Source organism: Chiloscyllium plagiosum, unplaced genomic scaffold, assembly GCF_037043375.1.
Source record: "Chiloscyllium plagiosum isolate Xiang-an unplaced genomic scaffold, Cpla_swu_hap1 HiC_scaffold_2, whole genome shotgun sequence".
NCBI classification, from domain to species: Eukaryota; Metazoa; Chordata; class Chondrichthyes; order Orectolobiformes; family Hemiscylliidae; genus Chiloscyllium; species Chiloscyllium plagiosum.
Genome location: NW_028270140.1, coordinates 158,601,364 through 158,625,939, shown reverse-complemented (window position 1 = coordinate 158,625,939; position 24,576 = coordinate 158,601,364). Strand labels below are relative to the sequence as shown.

At 42.4% G+C, this 24,576-nt stretch overlaps 1 protein-coding gene across 2 annotated transcripts in view; it reads right to left on the bottom strand.

The window, feature by feature from the left end:
* ghra (growth hormone receptor a) overlaps positions 1–24,576 on the bottom strand; it is a 220,467-nt gene that overhangs the window by 63,314 nt on the left and 132,577 nt on the right. The window contains exons 3-5 of one of the 2 annotated variants that reach the window (XM_043703291.2): positions 24,152–24,269; positions 16,809–16,963; positions 15,237–15,415 (exon numbers count right to left, since the gene is read on the bottom strand). In XM_043703291.2, coding sequence (XP_043559226.1) covers positions 15,237–15,415; positions 16,809–16,963; positions 24,152–24,269 — 452 coding nt within the window. The remainder of the gene's footprint in view (positions 1–15,236; positions 15,416–16,808; positions 16,964–24,151; positions 24,270–24,576) is intronic. The other variant, XM_043703317.2, reaches the window with a different exon arrangement.

Sequence of the window (24,576 nt, the reverse complement as noted above, 5' to 3'; positions counted from 1 at the left end):
CAATTTCTAATCCAAACTACTAAATCACCCTCAATTCCATGCCTCTGCATTTTCTCCAACATCCTACCATGTGGAACCTTATCAAAGACTTACTGAAGTCCTTGTATACAACATCAGCTGCCCTACCCTCATCTACATGCTTGGTCATCTTCTCAAAAAAAACACAGTGAGGTTGTGAGACATGTCCTGCCCTTGACGAAACCATGTTGACTATCTGAAATCAAATTGTTGCTTGTCAGATGATTATAAATTTTATCTCTTATAATCCTTTCCAAAACCTTTCCTACAACAAAAGTAAGGTTCACTGGTCTATAATTACCTGGATCATCTCTACTGCCCTTCTTGAACAAGGGCACAACATTTCCAATCCTCCAGTCCTCTGATGCTAAACATATAGACAATGACGATTCAAACATCAAATCCAAAGGTTCTGCTATCTCCTCCCTAGCTTCCCAGAGAATCCTCGGATAAAACCCATCCGGCCCAGGGGACTTGTCTACTTTCCCTCCTTCTAGAATTGATAATACCTGTTCGTAACTAACCTCGATCCTTTCTAGTCTAATATCTCATACCTCATTCTTCTCCTCAACAATATTGTCCTTTTCCTGAGTGAAAACCGATGAGAAATGTTCGTTTAGCACCTCTCCAATCTCCACAGCGTCCACACTCAACTTCCCACTTCTGTCTTATCATCCTTTTATTCCTCCCATACCTATAGAAAGCTTTAGGGTTCTCCTTCATTCTATTTGCTAAAGACTGCTCGTGTCCTCTCTTTGCTCTTCTTAACTCTCTCTTTAAATCCTTCCTAGCTGATCTGTCACTCTCCATCGCTTCATCTGAACCATCTTGCCTCATCAACAAATAAGCCTCCTTCTTCTTTGTAATAAGAGATGCAATTTCTGTTGTAAACCATGGCTCCCTTACCTTATCACTTCCTCCCTGCCTAACAGGGACATACTTATCAAGGACACACAATATTTGTTCCTTCAGCCAGCTCCACATTTCCATTATCTGCATCCCCTAATTTTGCTACCCCATTCTATGCATCCTAAGTCTTGTCTAATCGCATTATAATTGCCCATACCCATCGATAACTCTTGACCTGAGGCATGTACCTATCCCTTTCCATCGCTAAACTAAACGTAACTGAATTATGGTCACTCTCTCCAAAGTGCTCACCTACAACTAAATCAAACACCTGGCCTGGTTCATTACCAAGCATCAGATCCAGTGTGGCAGAAAGTGAGGACCGCAGATGCTGGAGATCAGAGCTGAAAAATGTTTTGCTGGAAAAGCGCAGCAGGTCAGGCAGCATCCAAGGAGCAGGAGAATCAATGTTTCGGGCATAAGCTGGAGGGGGCTTATGCCTGAAACGTCGATTCTTCTGCTCCTTGGATGCTGCCTGACCTGCTGCGCTTTTCCAGCAACACATTTTTCAGACCAGATCCAGTATGGCCTCTCCTCCTCTCAGCCTTCGACATACTATGTCAGGAAACCCTCTGTACACATTGGACAAAAACTGGTCCATCCGACGTACTAGAGTTATAGCATTTCCAGTCAATGTTGGGGAAGTTAAAGTCCCCCATAATGACCACCCTGTTCCTTTCACTCCTACCTCCTAGGTAGCACCTCCTGATGCTACCTAGCCTGTTGTGTTCTTCCAGCTTCCTGCCTGTCTACTTTGGATTCAAGCATCTGCAATTTGTTTTGTCCCTAACCTTCTTGAATCTTTGCAGACCATGTGCTGCAGGTGGACCAACAATGCCATTAGGGAGGGCCTTTCAGGATTTTGACCCATAAGTACTGAAGATGGCAATACATTTCCGAGTTAGTATGGTGAGCGGCTTGAAGGTAAACTTCCAGATGGTGGTGTTCCCATGTATACACACTGCTTTTGTCTTTCGAGAAGGAATTGGTCGTGGATTTGCAAAGTGCTGTCTCAGGATATTTAATGAATTTCTGCAATGCATCTTGTAGTTAGTGCACACGGCTGCTACTTAGCGTCAATGGTGGAGGGAGTGGATGCTTGTGAATATGGCGCCAATCAAGCAGGCTGCTTGTCCTGGATGGTATCAAGCTTCTTGAATGCTGTTGGAGCTGCACCCATCCAGACAAATGGCAGTATTCCAGCATACTCTTAATGTGTGCCTTGTATATACAAGGCTTTGGGGAATCAGGAGGTGAGTTATTCACAGTTGTTCCAAGCCTCTGACCTGCTCTTGTAGCCACTGTATTTATATTGTAAGTCCAACTGATTTTCTGGTTAATAATAACCCCCAGGATGTTTATAGTGGAGCATCAACAATGGTAACGTATGCAATGTAAAAGGGCAGAAGCTGGATTGTTTCTTATCGGAAAAGGTCATAGCCTGGTATTTGTGTGGCACAAATATTACTTACCACTTTTCAGCCCAAGACCAGATATTGTTCAGATCTTGCTGCATTTGAACATGGGCTGCATCAGTGTCTAAGAAGTCATGAATGGTGAACATTGCGCAATCATTGGCAAACATCCCCACTTCTGACTTTATCATGGAGGAAAGCAGCAGATGAAGCAGCAGAAGATGCTGGACGTAACCCTGAGGAACTCCTGCAGAGATGTCCTGGAGCTGAAATGACTGACTCCAACAACCACAACTTATTGCTGAGTAAGTGCTGCTTGATAGCACTGTTGATCATTTTACTGATGATTGAGAGTAGACTGGTAATAATTGGCTGGATTGAATGTGTCTTGCATTTTGTGTATAGGACATACTTGGGCAATTTTCTACATTGACAGGCAAATGCCAGTGTTGGAGTTATACTGGAATAGGTTGGCTAGGAGAGCAGCAAAGTCTGGAGTACACATCTTTAGTACTGTTGACAGGGTGCATAGCCTTTGTAGTAACCAGTACCTCCAACCATTTCTTGACAAGTTGTAGACTAAATCGAAGTGAATATGAAGCTGTTGTTCTCCTTCGTTGAAGAGTGAATAATGAGGGGACATTATTTTAAGGTAAAAGGCAGGAGGTTTAGAGAGGATTTAAGGATACCTTTTTTCACCCAGTGGGTGGTGGGAATCTGGAATGCACTGCCTGTGAGGGTAGCTGAGGAGAAAAACCTCACAACATTTAAAAAGTAGGTGGATGAGCACTTGAAATGGCATTATGTTCAAATCTAAGGGCCATGCGCTGGAAAGTGGGTTAAGTGTAGATAGGTCAAATAGACTCGATGAGTTGTAGGGCATTTTTCAGTGCTATATACCTATTTGATTTTATATCTATTCACCTTACAGATAACAACCTGAAATTATATAGTGCCTCACTGCAAAATGGGCAACGTTGTGTTTTCAGACATAAAGAGACACCATACAAACAAAGAGGTTGACCAAGAGCTTGTTTTTTTTAAATTCGTCCACAGGATATAGGCAATGATTTGGAGTTGGGGACTCCATGTAGTGTGTCAAAGTTTGCAGATGACACTAAGATGAGTGGCAGAGCAAAGTGTGCAGAGGGCCATGAAACTTTGCAAAGGAACATCGATACTTTGAGTGAGTGGGAAAAGGTCTGGCAGATGGAATACAATGTTAATGAATATGAAGTCATCCATTTTGGTAGGAGTAACAGTAAAAAGCATTATTACTTGAATGGTTTAAAAAGTTGCAGCATGCTGCAATGCAGAGGGATCTGGATGTTCTTGTGCATGAATCACAGAAGGTTGGTCTGCAGATACAACAAGTAATTAGGAAGACAAATGGGTAAGTGGAGCTGAGGCCATGATAAGATCTGCCATGATCTTATTGACGGCATGATGGCCTACTCCTGCTCCTAGTTCTTATGTCATTGACATTGCCCATCCCTAATTGTCCAGAGGGCAGTTCAGAGTCTGAATTTGGAGTCACGTGTACGCCAGACTAGGTAAGGACAGCAGGTTCCCTTTCCTAAGGATGTTAATGACCCAGATGGATTTTTACAACAATTAACAGTGTTTACATAGTCCATGGGCTGATAAGTTCCTGAGAGTGGATGGACTTCATGCCAGCATCTTCAGACAAGTCCCTTGTGCAATTGTTAATGCATTCATTTTAATTTACAAAAATTCCCTAGATTTAAGGAAGATTTGAATACATTGGAAAATACCAAATCTAGCTTCTTTATTCAAAAGAGAGTGAGAAAGAAAGCAGGACACTTTAGACCATTTAGCTTAACATCTGTCACAGGGAAAAAGTTAAAATCTACTATTAAAGACTTAGAAAAAATTAAGCCAATCAGGCAGTCAACGTGGTTCTGTGAAAGAGAAATTGTGTTTACCTAATTTATTAGAGTTCTTGGAAGAAATAGGTGCTGTGTATAAAGGATAACCTGTGAATGGACATATAGATGGACAACTCCTACATTTGCCAAATGTAGGAAATGTAAGAAAATGTGAAATTGTCCACTTTGACAGAAGGAATTAAAAGAAAGCATATTACATAAATGATGAGAGATTACAGATCTCTTAGATTGAAAGAGATCTTATTGGACTTGGATATCCTCATGCAGAAGATTAAATGCAAGTACAACAAGTAATTAGGAAAGCTAAAGTTTTTCCTCGTTACAAAAGAAGAAAGGTTATGATTCACTTAGACAGGGCATTGGTAAGATTACATCTGGTGTACAGTGTTGGTCCCTTTATTTAAGGAAGGGTGCGAATGCAATGGAAGCAGTTCAGAAAAGGTTTACCAAACCAATACAGGTCATTCTGCTATAATACGACAGTTGCGTTCCTCTGCGGCCTCATGCTATAGAAAATCACACTATGGAAAACTGCTATTGAAAATTGCACTGTCGAACATTGCTAACACAAAATCGCTAGAGCCATTCAACAGAAAGCTTGCATTATCCAAATAATGTCCACGATTTGACAATCGGGTTATAACCAATTCACGCTGACGAAACGCACATTTTAGTAGAATGACCTGAACTGGGTATGGTCAGGTTCTCTTATGAGGAAAGGTTGGACAGGCTGAGCTTGTATCTGCTGGAGTTCACAACAGCAAGAGCTCACTTCATTGAAACAAACGGTCCTGAAGGGTCTTGGATGTGGAATTGAATATTTCATCTTCCAAGGGAATATACAACTAGGGATCACGTTTTAAAAATCAGGGGTCCTCAATTTAAAACAGCAATGAGGTGAAATGTTTTCACAAAGGGTCACAAGTCTTTGGAACTCCCTTCCTGAAAAAGCAGTGAGAACAGAGTCCTTGAATATTTTTATCGCAGAGGTAGATAGATTCTTGGTAAACAAGGGGGTGAAAGGTTATTGGCATCTGGCAGGAATGTGGTGTAATCAGAGCCAAGAATACATTGGATAAATGATTACATCTTAATAAATAATTACCAAGTTATTAAAAAGTTTTAAGAGCACAATTGCCTATTGCTGCATTTGATTTGTAGGAGCCATTCTTCAAATAATGCTTCATATGTTGTGTTACTGAACCAGATGAGACAGAACCCCTGGTTTCTGTGCGGTTGTGACTCTGTAATCGGCTTCAGTTTGTCTCAGCTGGTGAGAAGACAGAGTTCTCACTGAAGACTGTGTCTCAGCAGCTGGAAGGGCTACGTATTGATATTAAACAAGCTCAAGTTTCAGATTCAGTTATGTTCCAAACAAACTGCTTACCATCAATGTCACAATTTGAAAAATGAACACTCAAGCTCCCTGCTGGAACATTGCAGTTGCATCAGTGTGTCAAAGGGAGAGGCGAAACAGAACAGAGCAAAAATGTATCTCTCCTGTTGGAAAAGAGTCTGCAGCAAATCTCTCTTTAAGAAAATACTTGGTTAGAGAATTGTATTTCAACCATGTGTCTGTTCAAAACTCTGTTCAGTCTGTTCTTGTGAAATGACAGGGAAACAAGAGGGTGGATTTGTTGATCTGTCATTTCAAGGAGCACTCGATTACACACCAGCCAATCTCTGGGCTGCCTCCCTATTGGGCTCAGCTGGCAATCAATGGTGTTTACATAAAGAGATCCCCTTCAACAAGGCCTCAACAAAAAGAGAGCAGAAGTCAAGGAGAGATGGGAGTGCGGTGTTTTATTTCCCCCTCCAACTCTATTTTAATTTAATCCCTGCCCTCTCCTTCACTTTTTTGATCACGCAGCATTGCCCTTTGATGAGAAGGGCACTGCTTGTCACTGGCCATTCGGGTGTTTCCTTTTTTCCTGATGGTGGAAATCGAATAAAGATTTGTGCACTTGTTCTTCACTGTGTCCCACACCGACACACACGACATGGGTGCTAGGGAAAAATAAGCACTACCACAGTTAGGTGGTAGTATGGGGTAAGGAAAAAAATAAAAAAATATATATAACCAGGAGATTAGTATCAAAAACAAAGAGCAGAAGTTTCTACCAGCTCCAGGTAAAAGTGCTGCTTTTCCTCAGCCTTAGTGTCTTAACATTTGTTAATGCGTGCATGTTAAAACATTACAGGGAGATGACTGAATAAAACAGCAACTCTGAAGAGAGCCAGCAGTTCCAGAGAGAGACAGGAACAGTGAAATTGTTGAGGGCATGGCTTCCAGTGCAGTTTAATTATTTGTTTCTGCAGCAAGGACTGAATTCAGAAGCCAAGGTGAAAAAGTCTTTCCTGCCCAAAAGACACAATTAGGACAGTGCAACCTGACAGAAAAGGAACGTCAAAATAAAGTCTCTATTCATGGTGTACATAGCATGAACTAGCCTGGAACAGACCCATTCCTGGGGCTACAGCAAGTGAGACTTGAACCAATGCCTCCCGGCCCAGTAGGAACACTATCTCTGTTCCACAAGAGCCCTGATGGGTCTGTATTCTTTTTTTTATATTTTCTAGTCAACCTTTTCAACAATACCATTATACACATTTGGACTACGTGGGACTTGTACTGGGTCTCTTCGCTCAGAAGTAGAGACACTACCACTATACTAAAGGCCCGTTATAGCTCTGCTTTCTTTTTTATTTATTCAGAAGTGCCATCACAGACAACAGAGTGACTTTACCACCACAAAGCACTACAATTTTGATTTTCAACCTATAAACACTGAGTAGTTAGCATTGCTGCCTTACAGTGCCAGGGACCTGGCTTCAATTCCAGCCTCCTCCTTTTATAGATCAATTTAACAGATTCATGATCCTTCCACCAATGAGAATTATTTCTCCCAAGGCATTGATTAAGAGGGTAAAATAAGGTACAATAGTAAGTTTGCAGGGAACATACAGACTTCTGTTGGTATGTGAAGAAAAGATTCATGAAGACAAATGTAGGTCCCTTATAGTCTGAAACAGGACAAGTTAAAGTGCGGAACAGAGAGTTGGAAGACCATTTAAATACATATTTTGATTCTGTCTTTACAAAGGAGGACATAAATAAACTTGCAAAAAATTTGGACAACGCAGGGTCCAGTGAGAGGAAGGAACTAAAGGAAATCAGTTTTACTAGGGAAATTGTATTGGTGAAATTGATGGGATTAAATGCCAACAAATGTCCAGGGCCCAGAGTACTTAAGGAATGGCCCTAGAAATACTGGATGCATTGTTGATAATCTTTCAAGATTCTATACACTGTGGAACGGTTCCTATGGATTGGAGGTAGCTAATGTAACCCTACTATTTAAAAAGGTCGTAGAGGGAAAACAGGGAATTATAGACCAGTGAGTCTGACATTGGTAGTGGGAAAATGCTAGAGTCTATTATACAATACTTAATAGCACAGCACTTGGAAAACAGTGGCAGGATCAGACACAGCATGGATTTTCAAAAAGGAAATTGACAAATCTGCTGGAATTCTTCGAGAATGTAACTCATAGAGTTGGTGAGGGGGAGCTACTGGATATGGATTACCTGGCTTTCTCAGATGGCTTTTGAAAAGGTCCCATATAAAAGATTAGCATGCAAACTTAAAGTGCATGGGACTGGGGTGGTGTACTGAAATGGACAGAAAGATGATTAGCACACAGGAAACAAAGAGTGAGTCTAAATGGATCATTTTCCAAGCAGTAGTTAGTGACTAGTGGGGTGCCACAGGGATCAGTGCTAGGGCCCGAGCTTTTCATAATGTATATTATTGATTTAGATGAAGGAACAAAAATGTAATATCTTCAAATTTGCAGATGATACATACTTGGATGGGTGGGTGAGCTTTATGGACGATGTAGAGATGGTTCAGTGTGATTTTGACAAGTTGAGTAAGTGAGCCAATGCATAGTAGATGCAGCATAATGTGGATAAATGTGAGGTTACCAACTTTGGTAGCAAAAACAGAAGACAAATTATTATCGAAATGGCGATAGATTGGGAAATGGGGAGTTGTGCAGAGATCTGGATGTCCTTGTACACCAGTCGCTGAAAGTAACCATGCAGGGGCAGCAGGCAGTAAAGAAGGGAAATGGGATGTTGACCTTCATAGTGAGAAGATTGGTGTCCAGGAGCTGGGATGTCTTGTTGCAATTGTACAAGGCCTTGGAGAGACCACACCTGGAATACTGTGTGCAGTTTTGGTCTCCTTATCTGAAGAAGGATGTCCTAGCTAAGGAGGAATGGAACAAAGGTTTACAAGGCTGATTCCTGGGATGTCAGGACTAACATACAAAGACAGCATGGATTGGTTAGGACTACATTCACTGTAGTTTAAAAGAATGAGGAGAAATCTCATAGAAATCTATAAAATTCTAACAGGACTAGACAGGATAAACACCGGAAGGATATGCCCATTGATAGGCAAGTTCAGAACCAGGAGTCATAGCCTAAGGATATAGTGTAGGCCATTTAGGACTGAGATAAGGAGAAATTATTTCACTCAGAGACTGTGAATCTGTGGAACTGTCTGCCACAGTATGCGGTTGAGGATTCTGGGTCTGTACTTAATGGAGTTTAGAAGATTGAAACTTACAGAATACTAAGAGGCCTGGATAGACAATAGACAACAGGTGTAGGAGTAGGCCATTTGTCCCTTTGAGCCAGTACCACCATTCATTATGATCATGGCTGATCATCCACAATCAGTATCCCTACCTTATCCCAAGATTCCACTATCTTGAAGAGTTCTATCCATCTCTTTCTTGAAAGTATCCAGAGACTTGGCCTCCACTGCCTTCTGGGCCAGAGCATTCCATATATCCACTACTTTCTGGTGAAGAAGTTTCTCCTCAACTCTATTCTAAATGGCTGACCCATTATTTTTAAACTGTGTCCTCTGGTTCTGGACTCGTCCATCAGCGGAAACATGCTTCCTGTCTCCAGAGTGTCCAATCCTTTATTAATCTTATACTTCTCAACCAGATCCCCTCTCACCCTTCTCAACTCAAGCATATACAATCCCAGTCACTCTAATCTTTCAACATATGATAGTCCCGCAGTTCCGGGAATTGACCTCATGAACCTATGCTGCACTCCCTCAATAGCCAGAATGTCCTTCCTCAAATTTGGAGACCAAAACTGCACACAATACTCCAGGTGTGGTCTCACTAGGGCCCTGTACAGCTGCAGAAGGAACTCTGTGCTCCTATACTCAATTCCTCTTGTTATGAAGGTCAGCATATCATTAGCTTTCTTCACTGCTTGCTTTCATTGACTGATGTACAAGAACACCTAGGTCTCGTTGTACTTCCTCTTTACCTAACTTGACTCTATTTAGATAGTAATCTACCTTCCTGTTCTTGCCATCAAAGTGGATAACCACACATTCATCCACATTAAACTGCATCTGCCATGTATCCGTTCACTCACCTAGCCTGTCCAAGTCACCCTGTATTCTAATAACATCCTCCTCACATTTCACCCTGCCAGCCAGCTTTGTGTCATCAGCAAATTTGCTAATATTACTTTTAATACCTTCATCTATATCATTAATGTATATTGTAAACAGCTGCGGTCCCGACACCGAACCTTGTGGTACCCCACTGGTCACCGCCTGCCATTCGGAAGGGAACTGTTTATCACTACTCTTTGTTTCCTATCAGCCAGCCAATTTTCAATCCAAGTAAGTACTTTGCCCCCAATACCATGTGCCCTAACTTTGCTCACTAATCTCCTATGTGGGACTTTATCAAAGAGTGAATGTGGAGAAGATATTTGCATTAGCCAGAGAGACTAGGACCTGAGGCCATAACTTCAGGGTGAAGGGACGATCTGTAGAACTAAGATGAGGAGGAATTTCTTCAGCAAGAGGGCACTGAATCTGTGAAATACACTGCCACAGAGGGCTGTGAGGCCAAGTCATTGAGTGTATTTAAGACAGAGAAAAATCATTTTATTCAATAGCCATTTCTTTACCAGGATGTGACATTTGCAATTCTCCAGTGTTCTGGAACCACCATTGTAACTCAGGAGGATTGGAAATTTACGACTTGCGTGGCTGCAGCAGCAGTAGTGTGTACCATCTACAAGATGCACTGTCAAAATTTACCAAGGTTCCTTCGATAGCAATTTCCAAATACATAACCACTTCCTAGAAGGATAAGGGCAGCAGATACATAAGAATACCTCTACATGCAAGTTCCCTCCAAGCCACTCACCATACTGACTTGGAACTAAATCACTGTTCCTTCACTGTCACTGGAATCCCCTCCCTAAGGGTATTGTGGATGTAAAGCATATGGTTCAAGAAGACAGCTCAGCACCACCTTCTCAAGGTCAGCTAGGGGCAGGCAATAAATGCTGGCCTAGCCAGCAACACACATAGAGTCATAGAGATGTACAGCATGGAACAGACACTTCGGTCCAACCCACCATGCTGACCAGATATCCCAACTCAACCTAGTCCCACCTGCCAGCACCCGGGCAATATACCTCCAAACCCTTCCTATTCATATACCCATCCAAATGCCTTTTAAATACTGCAATTGTACCAGCCTCCACCACTTCCTCTGGCAGCTCATTCCATACATGTACCACCCTCTGCGTGAAAATATTGCCCCTTAGATCTCTTTTATATCTTTCCCCTCTCAGCCTAAACCTATGCCCTCTAGTTCTGGACTCCCCGACCCCAGGGAAAAGACTTTGCCTATTTATCCTATCCATGTCCCTCACAATTTTGTAAACCTCTGCAAAGTCACCCCTCAGCCTCCGATGCTCCAGGGAAAACAGCCCCAGCCTGTTCAACCTCTCCCCATAGCTCAGATCTTCCAACCCTGGCAACATCCTTGTAAATCTTTTCTGAACCCTTTCACATTTCACAACATCTTTCCGATAGGAAGGAAGGAATTACACACAATATTCCAACAGTGGCCTAACCAATGTCCAGTACAGCCGCAACATGACTTCCCAACTCCTGTACTCAATACTCTGACCAATAAAGGAAAGCATACCAAACGCCTTCTTCACTATCACATCTACCTGCGACTCCACTTTCAAGGAGCTATGAACCTGCACTCCAAGGTCTCTTTGTTCAGCAACACTCCCTAGGACCTTACTATTAACTGTATAAGTCCTGCTAAGACTTGCTTTCCCAAAATGCAGCACCTCGCATTTATCTGAATTAAACTCCATCTGTCACTTCTCAGCCCACTGGCCCATCTGGTCAAGATCCTGTTGTAATCTGAGGTAACCTTCTTCGCTATCCACTGCACCTCCAATTTTGGTGTCATCTGCAAACTTACTAACTGTACCTCTTATGCTCGCATCCAAATCATTTATGTAAATGACAAAAAGTAGAGGACCCAGCACTGATCCTTGTGGTACTCCACCGGTCACAGGCCTCCAGTCTGAAAAACAACCCTCCACCACCACCCTCTGTCTTCTACCTTTGAGCCGGTTCTGTATCCAAATGGCTAGTTCTCCCTTTATTCTGTGAGATCTAACCTTGCTAACTAGTCTCCCATGGGGAACTTTGTCGAACACCTTACTGAAGTCCATACAGAGCACATCTACCACTCTGCCCTCATCAATCCTTTGTTACTTCTTCAAAAAACTCAATCAAGTTTGGGAGACATGACTTCCAACGCACAAAGCCGTGTTGACTGTCCCTAATTAGTCCTTGCCTTTCCAAATCCATGTAAATCCTGTTCTTCAGGATTCCTTCCAACAACTTGCCCATGTCAATGCCAGGCTCACTGGTCGATAGTTCCCTGGCTTGTCCTTACCACCTTTCTTAAATAGTGGCACCACGTTTGCCAAACTCCAGTCTTCCGGCACCTTGATGATATAAATAGTGCAGCAATAGACCCAGTAATCATTTCTCTCACTTCCCACAAAGTTCTAGGGTACACCTGATCAGGTCCTGGGGATTTATCCACCTTTATGCATTTCAAGACATCCAGCACTTCCTCCTCTGTAATATGGACATTTTGCAAGGTGTCACCATCTATTTTGCTACTTTCTATACCTTCCATATCGTTTTCCACAGTAAATACTGATGCAAACTACCCATTTAGTATTTCCCCCATTTTCTGCTGCTTCACACAAAGGCCGTCTTGCTGATCTTTGAGGGGCCCTATTCTCTCCCTAGTTATCCTTTTGTCCTTAATGTATTTGTAAAAACCTTTTGGATTCTCCTTAACTCTATTTGCCAAAGCTATTTCATGTCCCCTTTTTGCCCTCCTGATTTCCCTCTTAAGCATACCCCTACTGCCTTTATACCCTTCTAAGGATTCACTTGATCTATCCTGTCTATACTTTATATATGCTTCCTTCTTTTCCTTAACCAAACCCCCAATTTCTTTAGTCATCCAGCATTCCCCATACCTACCAGCCTTTCCTTTCACCCTAACAGGAATATACTTTCTCTGGATTCTCGTTATCTCATTTCTGAAGGCTTCCCATTTTCCAGCCATCCTGTGAACATCTGCCCCCCAATCAGCTTTTGAAAGTTCTTGCCATCTTGGCCTTTCTCCAGTTTTGAACTTCAACTTTTAGATCTGGTCTATCCTTTTCCATCACTATTATAAATCTAATAGAATTAATGTCGCTGGCCCCCAAAGTGCTCCCCCACTGACACCTCAGTCACCTGCCCTGCCTTATTTCCCAAGAGTACGTCAAGCTTTGCACCTTCTCTAGTAGGTACATCCACATACTGAATCAGAAAATGTTCTTCTGCACACTAAACAAATTCCTCTCCATCTAAACCCTTAGCAGTCCAGTCTATGTTCGGAAAGTTAAAATCCCTACCATAACCACTGTATTATTCTTACAGATCGCTGAGATCTCCTTACAAATTTGTTTCTCACTTTCCCTCTGACTATTAGGGGTCTAAAATACAATCCCAATAAGGTAATCATCCCTTTCTTATTTCTCAGTTGCACCTAAATAACTTCCCTGGATTTATTTCCAGGAATATCCTCCCTCAGCACAGCTGTAATGTTATCCTTTATCAAAAATGACACTCCCCCTCTTATTAGTCCTACCTTGTCTGCCTGACTGTTTGACTCGCTTCTGTTCTCAACTGTACCAGTCTCGGATTGATCTCTTTCCTCACTATCTACCTGGCTCCCACCTCCCCACCTTACTAGTTTAAATCCTCCCGAGCAGCTCCAGCAAATCTCCCTGCCAGTATATTAGTCCCCTTCCAATTTAGGTGCAAACTGTCCTTCTTGTACAGGTCACTTCTACACCAAAAGAGGTTCCAATGGTTGAAAAATTTAATCCTTCTCCCATACATCAGTTCCTCAGCCATGCATTCATCTGTTCTATCCTCCTATTCCTGCCCTGACTAGTTCGTAGCACTGGGAGTAATCCAGATATTACGACTCTTGAGGACCTCCTTTTTAATTCCTGCCTAACTTTCTGTAATCTCCCTTCAGAATCTCAACCTTTTCCCTTCCTATGTTGTTAGTTCCAATGTGGACAACGACCTCTTGCTGGCCCTTCTCCCCTTGAAAACATTCTGTACCCTCTCTGAGACATGCTTGATCCTGGCACCAGGGAAACAACACACCATTCTGATTTTTCACTGCTGGCCACAGAAATGTCTGTCTGTACCACAGACTAGAGAATCCCCTAACACAATTGATCTCTTGGAACCCAACGTACCCCTCATTGCATTAAAGCCAGTCTCAATACCAGAAACCTGGCTTTTCATGCTACGTTCCCCTGAGAATCCATCACCCCCTACATTTTCCAAAACAGCATACTCGTTTGAAATGAATATAGCCACAAAAGACTCCTGCACTAGCTGCCTACCTCTCTTACCTTTCCTGGAGTTAACCCATCTATGTGACTGTATCTGCGACTCCCCCCCCCCCTTTCTATATCTGCCATCCATCACATACTGTTGCTTTTGCAAATTCCTCATTGCTTCTGTCTCTCCAACCGATCCATTCGATCTGATAAGATTCACAACCAACAGCATTTATTGTAGATATAATCCACAGTAACCCTTAAACTCTCTTTAAACTCCCACGTCTGACAAGAAGCGCATATCACTCTACTAAAGGCCATTTTTGCTCTTTCACAATCTACATACCCAGAAAATAACACTGTCTTATTCCTCTACAAAACACTGCCCCAGGTTAAATTAACAGTTATGGCTTATATTTTAAGTTTAATCAAGACACATATCTCGAAAAACATATAATCAAAAAAGAACCCACTCTACTCACTACTGCAGACTTTCTGTAGGTCCCACTTAAAAACAAAACACTTATCTGCTTCTGTGCTGTGAACCTCGCCCAAACAGTTCCTGCAAGATCAGTTGTGAATTTCACTGTTTGTTAATTTTTCCACATGCACTCCGAAGTCCAGCGATATATGAATTCAAACAGCAAAGGCAGTAACTGGGCAGATTCACTGCTGTGTCAGTTTCTTTCTCTCTCTCTCTCCAGCACTGACTTCACCATGTGCTTCCTTTGTCTGCTCTTCTCCCTTTTAAAACTGCTATTGCTTTGACTTTTTTTTTCTAAAATTCCAAAACAATGCAACAGCATATAAAACAGTAATTGCTGCTCCTGGAATTCAAGGAAATCACCTCCAACACCTAAAATACCTCAATAAAGGAGCAGCTGTTACAGCCAGAAATATTTCCTGTCCTCCATCTTGGATTACCTAGAATCCTTACTCATATCCCATGAATGAATTAAACATAAAATTTCACCCTCAATCCTGTCAGTGTCCTGAGTTGCCTCATCCTGATAGCTGACACCTCTACTTCACTGACTTTTCCAGGTCCATCTTCTCAATAAAGCCAGCTGCAAAGTCTGTGTCTAATGTTCATAGATCATGGTCATGACCACAAGACTGTGCATATTCGATATAATGAAAGGAATCGGAACCTTCTCAAAAGTGCCTCAGTTGTCTGTGCACCTACCGATTGCCAGAGCTCTGCGTCTCGGCGTTTATACTGAATTTCGTACCGGCGAGGAGTCCACCCTGCACTGGGCTCTGAATTCACCACGTCTTCCCACCATAATTGAATATCCATGAATAATCCCGACTGGCTGATGTTCAAGAGCGCCCAGCTCAATGAAATTGGAGCATCTGGTTTCACTGACAGAACAAAAGAGATTAAACAATGATCAGGGATTTTGACAAGGATCAGCAAATCTAAGAATAATCAGGGATTTTAGCAGTAGCCAATAACTCCAACTACAGTCAGAGATTCTAACAGTAATGAACGATTCTGACAACAGTGATTCCAACAATGACCAATCAATCAGACAATAATCAGTGAACCCAACAATAATTAGCAATTCTGACAATAATTAAGGCTTCCAACAACAACCAATGATTCTAATCAAAGTCTGGGATTCCAACAAAAATCAGCATTGCAGAGTTAATCAGTGAATCTGACAACAATCAGAGATCTGATAATAATCAGTTATTCCCCAAAAAATGATTGTGATTTTAAAAATAATCAGTGATGCCAAAAATAATCAGCAATTCTGCTAATAATCAGCAAATCTACCAATGATCAACAATTCCACCAATAATCAAGGATTCAGACAGTAGTCAAAATGGAATCTAACATTAATCAGTGATTCGGATTCTAATCAAAATTCCAATCTTAATCTATGTATTCAACAACAATCAGGAACTCTGACAATAATCAGCAATTCCAACAATACTTCGTGATGTCAACAATAATCAGGGATTCTGACAACAATCAGTAATTCTCTGAATAATCATTAGTTCCAACTGTAATCAGGGATTCCAAAAATAATCAGTAAATCCAAAAATAATTAGCAATTCTGTCAATAATTAGCAATTCTTACATTAGTTAGTAATTCCAACAATAATTATTGAATCCAACATTAATTTGGGATTCCAACAATTATCAGTAATTGTTGCAATCGTCAGTGACTCCAACAACAATCAGTCATTCCAACAATAATCAGTTCTCATGTTAATCAGTGAATCCAACAACAATCAGAGTTATGACATTAGTGATTTTGACAATAAACAGTAATTGTCAACAACACAGTGAGAGGGGAAAGGGCACAGGGTATAATGAGGGGGGGTGGGAGAAGTGGGGGATGCAATTAGGGTAAGTGGAGGGAAGTGATAAAGTGAGGGGATACAGTGAGGGAGATGCAGTGAGGTAGAAATGGTGGTGTGAAGAGTGAGTGAAGAGTGAAGGGGAATGATAAGTGAATGAGAGGTGTGGGGGAAAGGAGCAGAGTGGGGGATAGTGATAGAGAAGTGACAGACGAGTTAACGGGTACATCAGAGGAGGGAGTGATGCAGGATACAGGCAGGGGTGTATTTGGTGATACCATCAGCTGCGAGCACTGATGGGCTCCTGACAGTTTAATTTGAGTTTGAGTTGTCATACTTGAATAAGAGTCACCTCAGAGTCTGAATCTGAAACACAAACTACTCAGCCTTGCCATCTACTTGCCAAGAAGCGATCATAATATATTATAGACAGCTTTGTACTTACCAATATCATTGAATGTAAAACACCGCTGTTCGTGTGTGATATTGTCAGATTTCAGATGCACACAGTACTCCATCTCTGAAGTGTACGATTGATTGAAATAGCAACTGGTTTCTCTGTTGACGTATGTTGGGCATTCTCTCCAGTCACGGCTTTCTCTGGACAGAAATAACAGTCATTCAATAATTCCAACATAAGTTGGTGCACAATTATTCCTTGCTTTAACTACAGTATAGGGACTAGATACAGAAGTAGGGACTACGGTCAGTGATAAAAAAGTAAAGTCAACATACTAACAAGTGTCACACACTCACAAGTTGGGTAGTCAACTTGTGATCCTAGGTTGTTGACAGAAGCATTGGTCACAATCATGTTCTTTTCTGTCATGATGGGGAGAAAGCAGGAACATTTGGATAATCAGCCATGATCATATTAGAGCCCTTGCCTACTGTGAGCTGCCAGTCAATTAGAGGGTGAGTGGGAGTCATGGAAGAGGGATGCAGGAGGTTTGGCAGCAAGGGTGGCTCTCAGCGAGTGATATCAGGTAACAAGTGCCTTTGATCAACAATCTATCCTCCGAACTGACAAGATGGTTGCACAGTTGAACGTGCAAACCACATGACCAAATACAAACCACATGGCCTTCCTGATGAAGGGCTTATGCCCAAAAACATTGATTCTCCTGCTGTTTGGATGCTGCCTCACCTGCTATGCTTTTCCAGCACCAGACCCTCTAGTCTGCTGTCCAGTATCTGCAGTCCTCACTTTCTCCTGGACAAATGCAGCTAGGTGGTGGTGGTGGTGGAAGGAGGACCTAAAGCAGTGATTATTAAGGAGCAAAGAAAGAAGGTCAATCCTCCCAGGCTTCTCACCTGGAATTCCTTTCTGGTAGAAGTGGGGTTTGGGTGCATTGCCATCCTGTCAAAGCCCTTCTTGTCTCCAAACTCAGCCACCAGAAAGAGAGGATTCTGTTTACTGATAGAGTGACTAAATGTTTTCCATGAGATTACTCTTCAAAGATACAGAGTCATGGAGATGTACAGCACAGAAATAGACCCTTTGGTCCAACTCGTCCATGCCAACCACATATCCCAACCTAATCTAATCCCATTTGCCAGCAATTGGTTCATATCTCTCTGAACGCTTCCTATTCATATACTCATCCAGATGCCTTTTAAATGCTGTAAATATACTAGCCTCCACTATTTCCTCTGGTAGCTCATTCCATACATGCATGACCCTGTGTGAGAAAAAGTTGCCCCTGAGGTCCCTTTTATATCTTTCCTCTCTGACCCTAAATCCATGTCGTCTAGTTCTGGACTTCCCCACCCCAGGGAAAAGACCTTGTCTACTTACCCTATCCATGCCCTTCATGATTTTATAAATCTCTTTAAGGTTACCTCTCAGCCTTCGACGCTGCAGGAAAAACAGCCCCGTCCATTCAGTCTCTCCATATAGTTCAAATCCTCCAACTCTGGCAACATTCTTGTAAATCTTTTCTGAACCCTTTCAAGTTTCCGATATAGGAAGGAGATTATAATTGCATGCAATATTCCAAAAGTCCCAACCAATGTCCTGTACAACCACAACATGACCTCCTAACTCCTATACTCAGTGCTCTGACCAATAAAGGAAAGCATACCAAACGCCTTCTTCACTATCCTATCTACCTTGTGACTCCACTTTCAAGGATCTACGAACCTGCACTCCAAGGTCTCTTTGTTCAGTAACATTCCCCAGGACCTTACCATTAAGTGTATAAGTCCTGCCCTAATTTGCTTTTCCAAAATGCAGTACCTCGCATTTATCTAAATTAAACTCCATCTGACATTCCTCAGCCCATTGGCCCATCAGATCAAGCTATCTTGAGAACAATGACTGTGTGTTAGTGTTAAGGTTTTTTTGACTTCCTTTCATCCTCATAGTTAACTATTTCTGGGTAGAGTGCATGCTTGCCCAGCCTTTGTCCTAGCAGCTATTCAGAACAGTAGCAAATGGAATTTAATCCAGAAAAGAGTGTGAGATGTTGTATTTTGGGAGTACTAACAAAGTAAGGGAGTATACGTTGAATGGTAGGATATGGAGTACAGAGGATCAGAGGGACCTTGGTGTGTTTGTCCATAGACCCTTGAAAGCAGTGGTGATGTGGTTAAGGAGGAATTATGGATACTTGCTTTATTACTCAAGGCACTGAATACAAGAGCAAAGAGGCTATGCTGTAACTATATATAGCATTAGTTTGTCCACAACTGAAGTACTGAGTGCAATTCTGGTTGCTATACTACACAAATGATGTGATCACACTGGAGAAGGTGCAGAGGAGATTCACCAGGATGGTGCTTGAGCTGAAGCATTTCACCTAAAAAAAGACTAGCTGGGATGGGCAGAGCAGCCTTAAAGCAGAGAAGGTCAAGGGGTAATCTGGTCGAGGTTTACAGAGTTACGATAGCATAGATAGGGTATAAAACCCTTAGTAGAATGGTTAATAACCAGGGGTCATAGATTTGAGCTAAGAAGTGGGACGGTTAAAGGAGATTTAAAGAAATAATTTTTGCATTAAGTGGGTAACAAGTATCTGAAAATTACTGCATGAAAGAATGATAGAGACAGAAACATTCAAAGCATTTGAAAAATACTTAGATCAACACTTGAAACGGCAAGTGCTGGAAAGTAGGATTCGAGTTGACAAGGACTTGATGACTGATGCAAATGAGCTGTGGAACCTCCTTCCATGTGAGAAAGCTCTATGATACTTCACCTCATCTGCAACCAGAGAATAGGTACCAGCAGGTTCTGTGACTTAAAGACTTTAATCTGTGTTGCATTGCACAGCTGGCAGCTATCATTGGGCAGAAAGGGAATCTATGGAATCCCCATCATAGCACACTTAAGGAATTTCCTGGGAAATTCAGTTTCCCTTTGGGCAATTCCTCCGCGCCTGGAACCCTCTAGAATTCTCCATTTCAAGTAGAGTAACAAGTAGATAGGATAGTGAAGAACATGTTTGGTATTCTTTCCTTTTTTGTTCACAGCATTGAGTAAAGGAGTTGGGAGGTCATGTTGTGGCTGTACAGGACACTGTTTAGACCAGTTTTGGAATATTGTGTGCAATTCTGGTCTCCCTCCTGTCGGAAGTATGTTGTGAAACTTGAAAGGATTCAGAAAAGATTTACAAGGATGTTGCAGGGTTGGAGGATTTGAACTATAGCGAGAGGCTGAATAGGCTGGGACTGTGTACCCTGGAGCACCGGAGGCTGAGGGGTGACCTTATACATGTTTATAAAAACATGAGGGGCATGGATAGGGTAAATAGACAAAGTCTTTTCCCTGGGGCGGGAGAATCCACAACCAGAGGGCATAGGTTTAGGGTGAGAGGGGAAAGATATAAAAGGGGCCTAAGGGGCAATTTTTTCACACAGGATGGTGTTGCCAGAGGAAGTGGTGGAAGCCGGTACAATTACATTTAAAGGGCATCTGGATGGGCATATGAATAAGAAGGGTTTAGAGGATTTGGGCCAAGTGCTGGCAAATGGGACTAGATTAGGTTAGGATATCTGGTTGGCTTGGACAGGTTGGACCGAAGGGTCTGTTTCCATGCTGTATATCTCTATGACTCTAAATCAGGGATTCAGACAATTAGAACATCAAACATTACAGCGCAGTACAGGCCCTTCGACCCTCGATATTGCACCGATCTTTGGAACCAATATGAAGCCTATCTATCCTACAATATCCCATTTTCATCCATAGATTTATTCAATGACCATTTAAATGGTCTTAAAGTTGTCGAGACTACTACTGTTGCAGGTAGGGCGTTCCACACCACTACTACTTTCTGAGTAAAGAAACTACCTCTGACATCCGTCCTATATCTATCACTCCTCAATTTAAAGCTATGTCCCCTTGTGGTAGCCATCACCATCTGAGGAAAAAGGCTCTCACTCTCCACCCTATCTAACCCTCTGATTATCGTCTATGTCTCAATTAAGTCACCTCTCAACCTTCTTCTTTCTAACGAAAACAACCTCAATTCCCTCAGCCTTTCCTCATAAGATCTGCCCTCCATACAAGGCAACATCCTAGTAAATAGTCTTAACCCTTTCCAAAGCTTCCATATCTTTCCTATAATACGGTGATCAGAACTGTACGCAATACTCCAAGTACAGCCCCACCAGAGTTTTGCACAGCTGCAACATGATCTCATGGCATGAAATTAAGTGAAATAGTTATTCAGAAATAGTTAAGATGATTGTCCATTGTCTACCTCCTGAGTAACTATTAAACTGACCATGTTCTAACCTTGCACATCCCCAAGTATGCCTTCCCAGACTCATTACATCATCCAGACATTGAGCTGGCACCACCCCAAGACTTGGATCTCCCTTGGGCACATGACTCTCATCCCACTCTGCGCCCAACCTTACCTGTTGCTCAGGGACCCGGCCCCCAACCCTGTCACCTACACCAGATCCAACAGCCAAACCTTAGGTTCCCCTGTCAAACCCAATTCTCCCACCCACTCCGACCAACTTGCACTTACCAGGGCCCCTGGTAACCTTGGTATCCTAATCAAACCTATTTGGCATCTTATGCACCTGCCATCCTACCCAGTCTGTGATTCTGGACCTTTAAATGATAAAATCTGGAAAGGGGAGAGATTATTTGCCTTCCTCTGGCAGTTCTATGCTATGAAAGAACTACCAGAATGGAGGTATGGTCCATTTTTCTAAGTGAGAACTGATCAGAATCTCCACTCTAAGTGTTTGTAAACAATGGTTGTTAAGGTTGAGATCATGTCCTTTATTATGCTACTTTCTGGAATAGACCAGTACAGAAAGAGGCCAATTGCTCTGATGAGTCCTGGCCAGCTCTTTTGAAATGAATTGGATGAATCTCATTCCCCTTATTGCAGTAATTTTCTCCCCTTCGGGTATTTGCCTGATTTCTGTTTGAAGGTTCTGATTGAATGTGGTTGAACTACTTTGTCAGGCACTGAATTCCAAATCCTAAACACACATCTCTGAAAAACCAAAGGTTTCCTTGTGTAGCCTCTGGTTCTTTTGTCAATGCTTTCAAATTGTTGCTTCTAATTTTTTTTTCAGGCAGTGGAAATGATTTTACATTTTTAATCTATCTAATCACGCCATTCTGATTAAGTCTGTCTCAAATCTCCTCTTAGCCCTCTCTGCTTGAAGGAGAGGAACTCCATCTTCACCAGTTTTGTTCACATAACCGCAATCCCTCAACCCAAGAACTGTTTGAGTATCTCTCTTCCATGTCTCTCCAGGGCTCTCACATCTTTCCAAAGGTGTGTTGCCTGAAGTAGATTAGATTAGATTATTTACAGTGTGGAAACGGGCCCTTTGGCCCAACAAGTCCACACCGCCCCGCCGAAGCGCAACCCACCCATACCCCTACATGTACCCCTTACCTAACACTACGGGCAATTTAGCATGGTCAATTCACCTGACCTGCACATCTTTGGACTGTGGGAGGAAACCGGAGCACCCGGGGGAAACTCACGCAGACACGGGGAGAAGATGATTACAAGATGATTAGGGGGTTAGATAGGGTTGACAGTGTGAACCTTTTCCCGCGTATGGAGTCGGGTATTACAAGGGGGCATAGCTTTAAATTAAGGGGGGGTAGATATAGGACTGAAGTTAGGGGTAGGTTCTTCACTCAGCGAGTCGTAAGTTCATGGAATGCCCTGCCAGTAGCAGTGGTGGACTCTCCCTCTTTATGGGAATTTAAGCGGGCATTGGATAGGTATATGGAGGATAGTGGGTTAGTATAGGTTAGGTGGGCTTGGATCGGCGCAACATCGAGGGCCAAAGGGCCTGTACTGCGCTGTATTCTTCTATGTTCTATGTTCTAACGTGCAAACTCCACACAGTCAGTCGCCTGAGGGAATTGAACCTGGGTCTCTGGTGCTGTGAGGCAGCAGTGCTAACCACTGTGCCACCATGCTGCCCCCCCCGTAGCCACGATTGTTAGCAGTACATTATTTCGGACCTCCCTGGTCTACATCATGTGGTCTTTATCGGTGATGTTCTCTCTTTTTAGGGAAAACTGGAACGACAAAATATGCTAATGCTGTCATAGAGTCATAGAGATGTGCAGCATGGAAACAAACCCTTTGGTCCAACCCGTCCATGCCAACCAGATATCCCAACCCAATCTAGTCCCACCTGCCAGCACCCGGCCCATATCCCTCCAATCCCTTCCTTTTCATATACCCATCCAAATGCCTCTTAAATGTTGCAATTGTACCAGCCTCCACCACATCCTCTGGCAGCTCATTCCATACACGTACCACCCTCTGCGTGAAAAGGTTGCCCCTTAGGTCTCTTTTATATCTTTCCCCTCTCACCCTAAACCTATGCACTCTAGTTCTGGACTCCCCTACCCCAGGGAAAAGACTTTGTCTATTTATCCTATACCCCTCATAATTTTGTAAACCTCTATAAGGTCACCCCTTAGCCTCTGACGCTGCAGGGAAAACAGCCCCAGCCTATTCAGCCTCTCCCTGTAGCTCAAATCCTCCAACCCTGGCAACATCCTTGGAAATCTTTTCTGAACCCTTTCAAGTTTCACAACATCTTTCCGATAGGAAGGAGACCAGACTTGCACGCAATATTCCAACAGTGGCCTAACCAATGTCCTGTACAGCTGCAACATGATCTCCCAACTCCTGTACTCAATACTCTGACCAATAAAGGAAAGCATACCAAACGCCTTCTTCACTATCCTATCTACCTGCGACTCCACTTTCAAGGAGGTATGAACCTGCACTCCAAGGTCTCTTTGTTCAGCAACACTCCCTAGGACCTTACCATTAAGTATATAAGTCCTGCTAAGATTTGCTTTCCCAAAATGCAGCACCTCGCATTTATCTGAATTAAACCCCATCTGCCACTTCTCAGCCCATTGGCCCATCTGGTCCAGATCCTGTTGTAATCTGAGATAACCCTCTTCACTGTCCACTACACCTCCAATTTTGGTGTCATCTGCAAACTTACTAACTGTACCTCTTATGCTCGCATCCAAATCATTTATGTAAATGACAAAAAGTAAAGGGCCTAGCACCAGTCATATGGATGTCTGTTGTGTTGTGAATATAAGAACTCCCCACTTCATGACCCTGAACAATTCATTCAACATGACTGCCAAAAGTGAAGGATTTGTACTTTGAAGCTAATTGAATTGTTGGATATTTTTAGAATTGAACATTGTCATTAGTGTACTCGGTAGTCTCAACCATGTACAACATAAGACACAGCATTACTACAAACACAGATAATAGAGATGGAGAAATGCAGCAATTGATCAGTGTTAAACCTTACCCTTTTGTATAAAAGAATTTTAGTTGATGATGTTCTGTCAAGTTCTGGTAGTTTCCCACACTCCAGCTACATGTGAACGTCTCCTGATCAGCTGAGTGACATTCTGTGATTTTTGGCCCTTTGAGAGGAAATAAGAGATAGATTCACAATGTCACTGAGGTACAAAATCATGATTAATAATATTCGTAATTTCCACAACAGTGACTGCTGTAAAATAAGACTGGATTCTAGCAGAGTTTCAGGAACATTCACCGTTCCTTTCCAACAAATGTACACATTTGCTGAAGGGTTAGCAAATGCCCATGATAACCTGGTGAGACTGCCATAACTTCCCTCATCCCAACAATATAGAACATCAGCAATATTTCTCTCATCCTAAATTCTTCTCCTCGCCTATCTCTGCACCAGTTAAGGTCCATTGCATT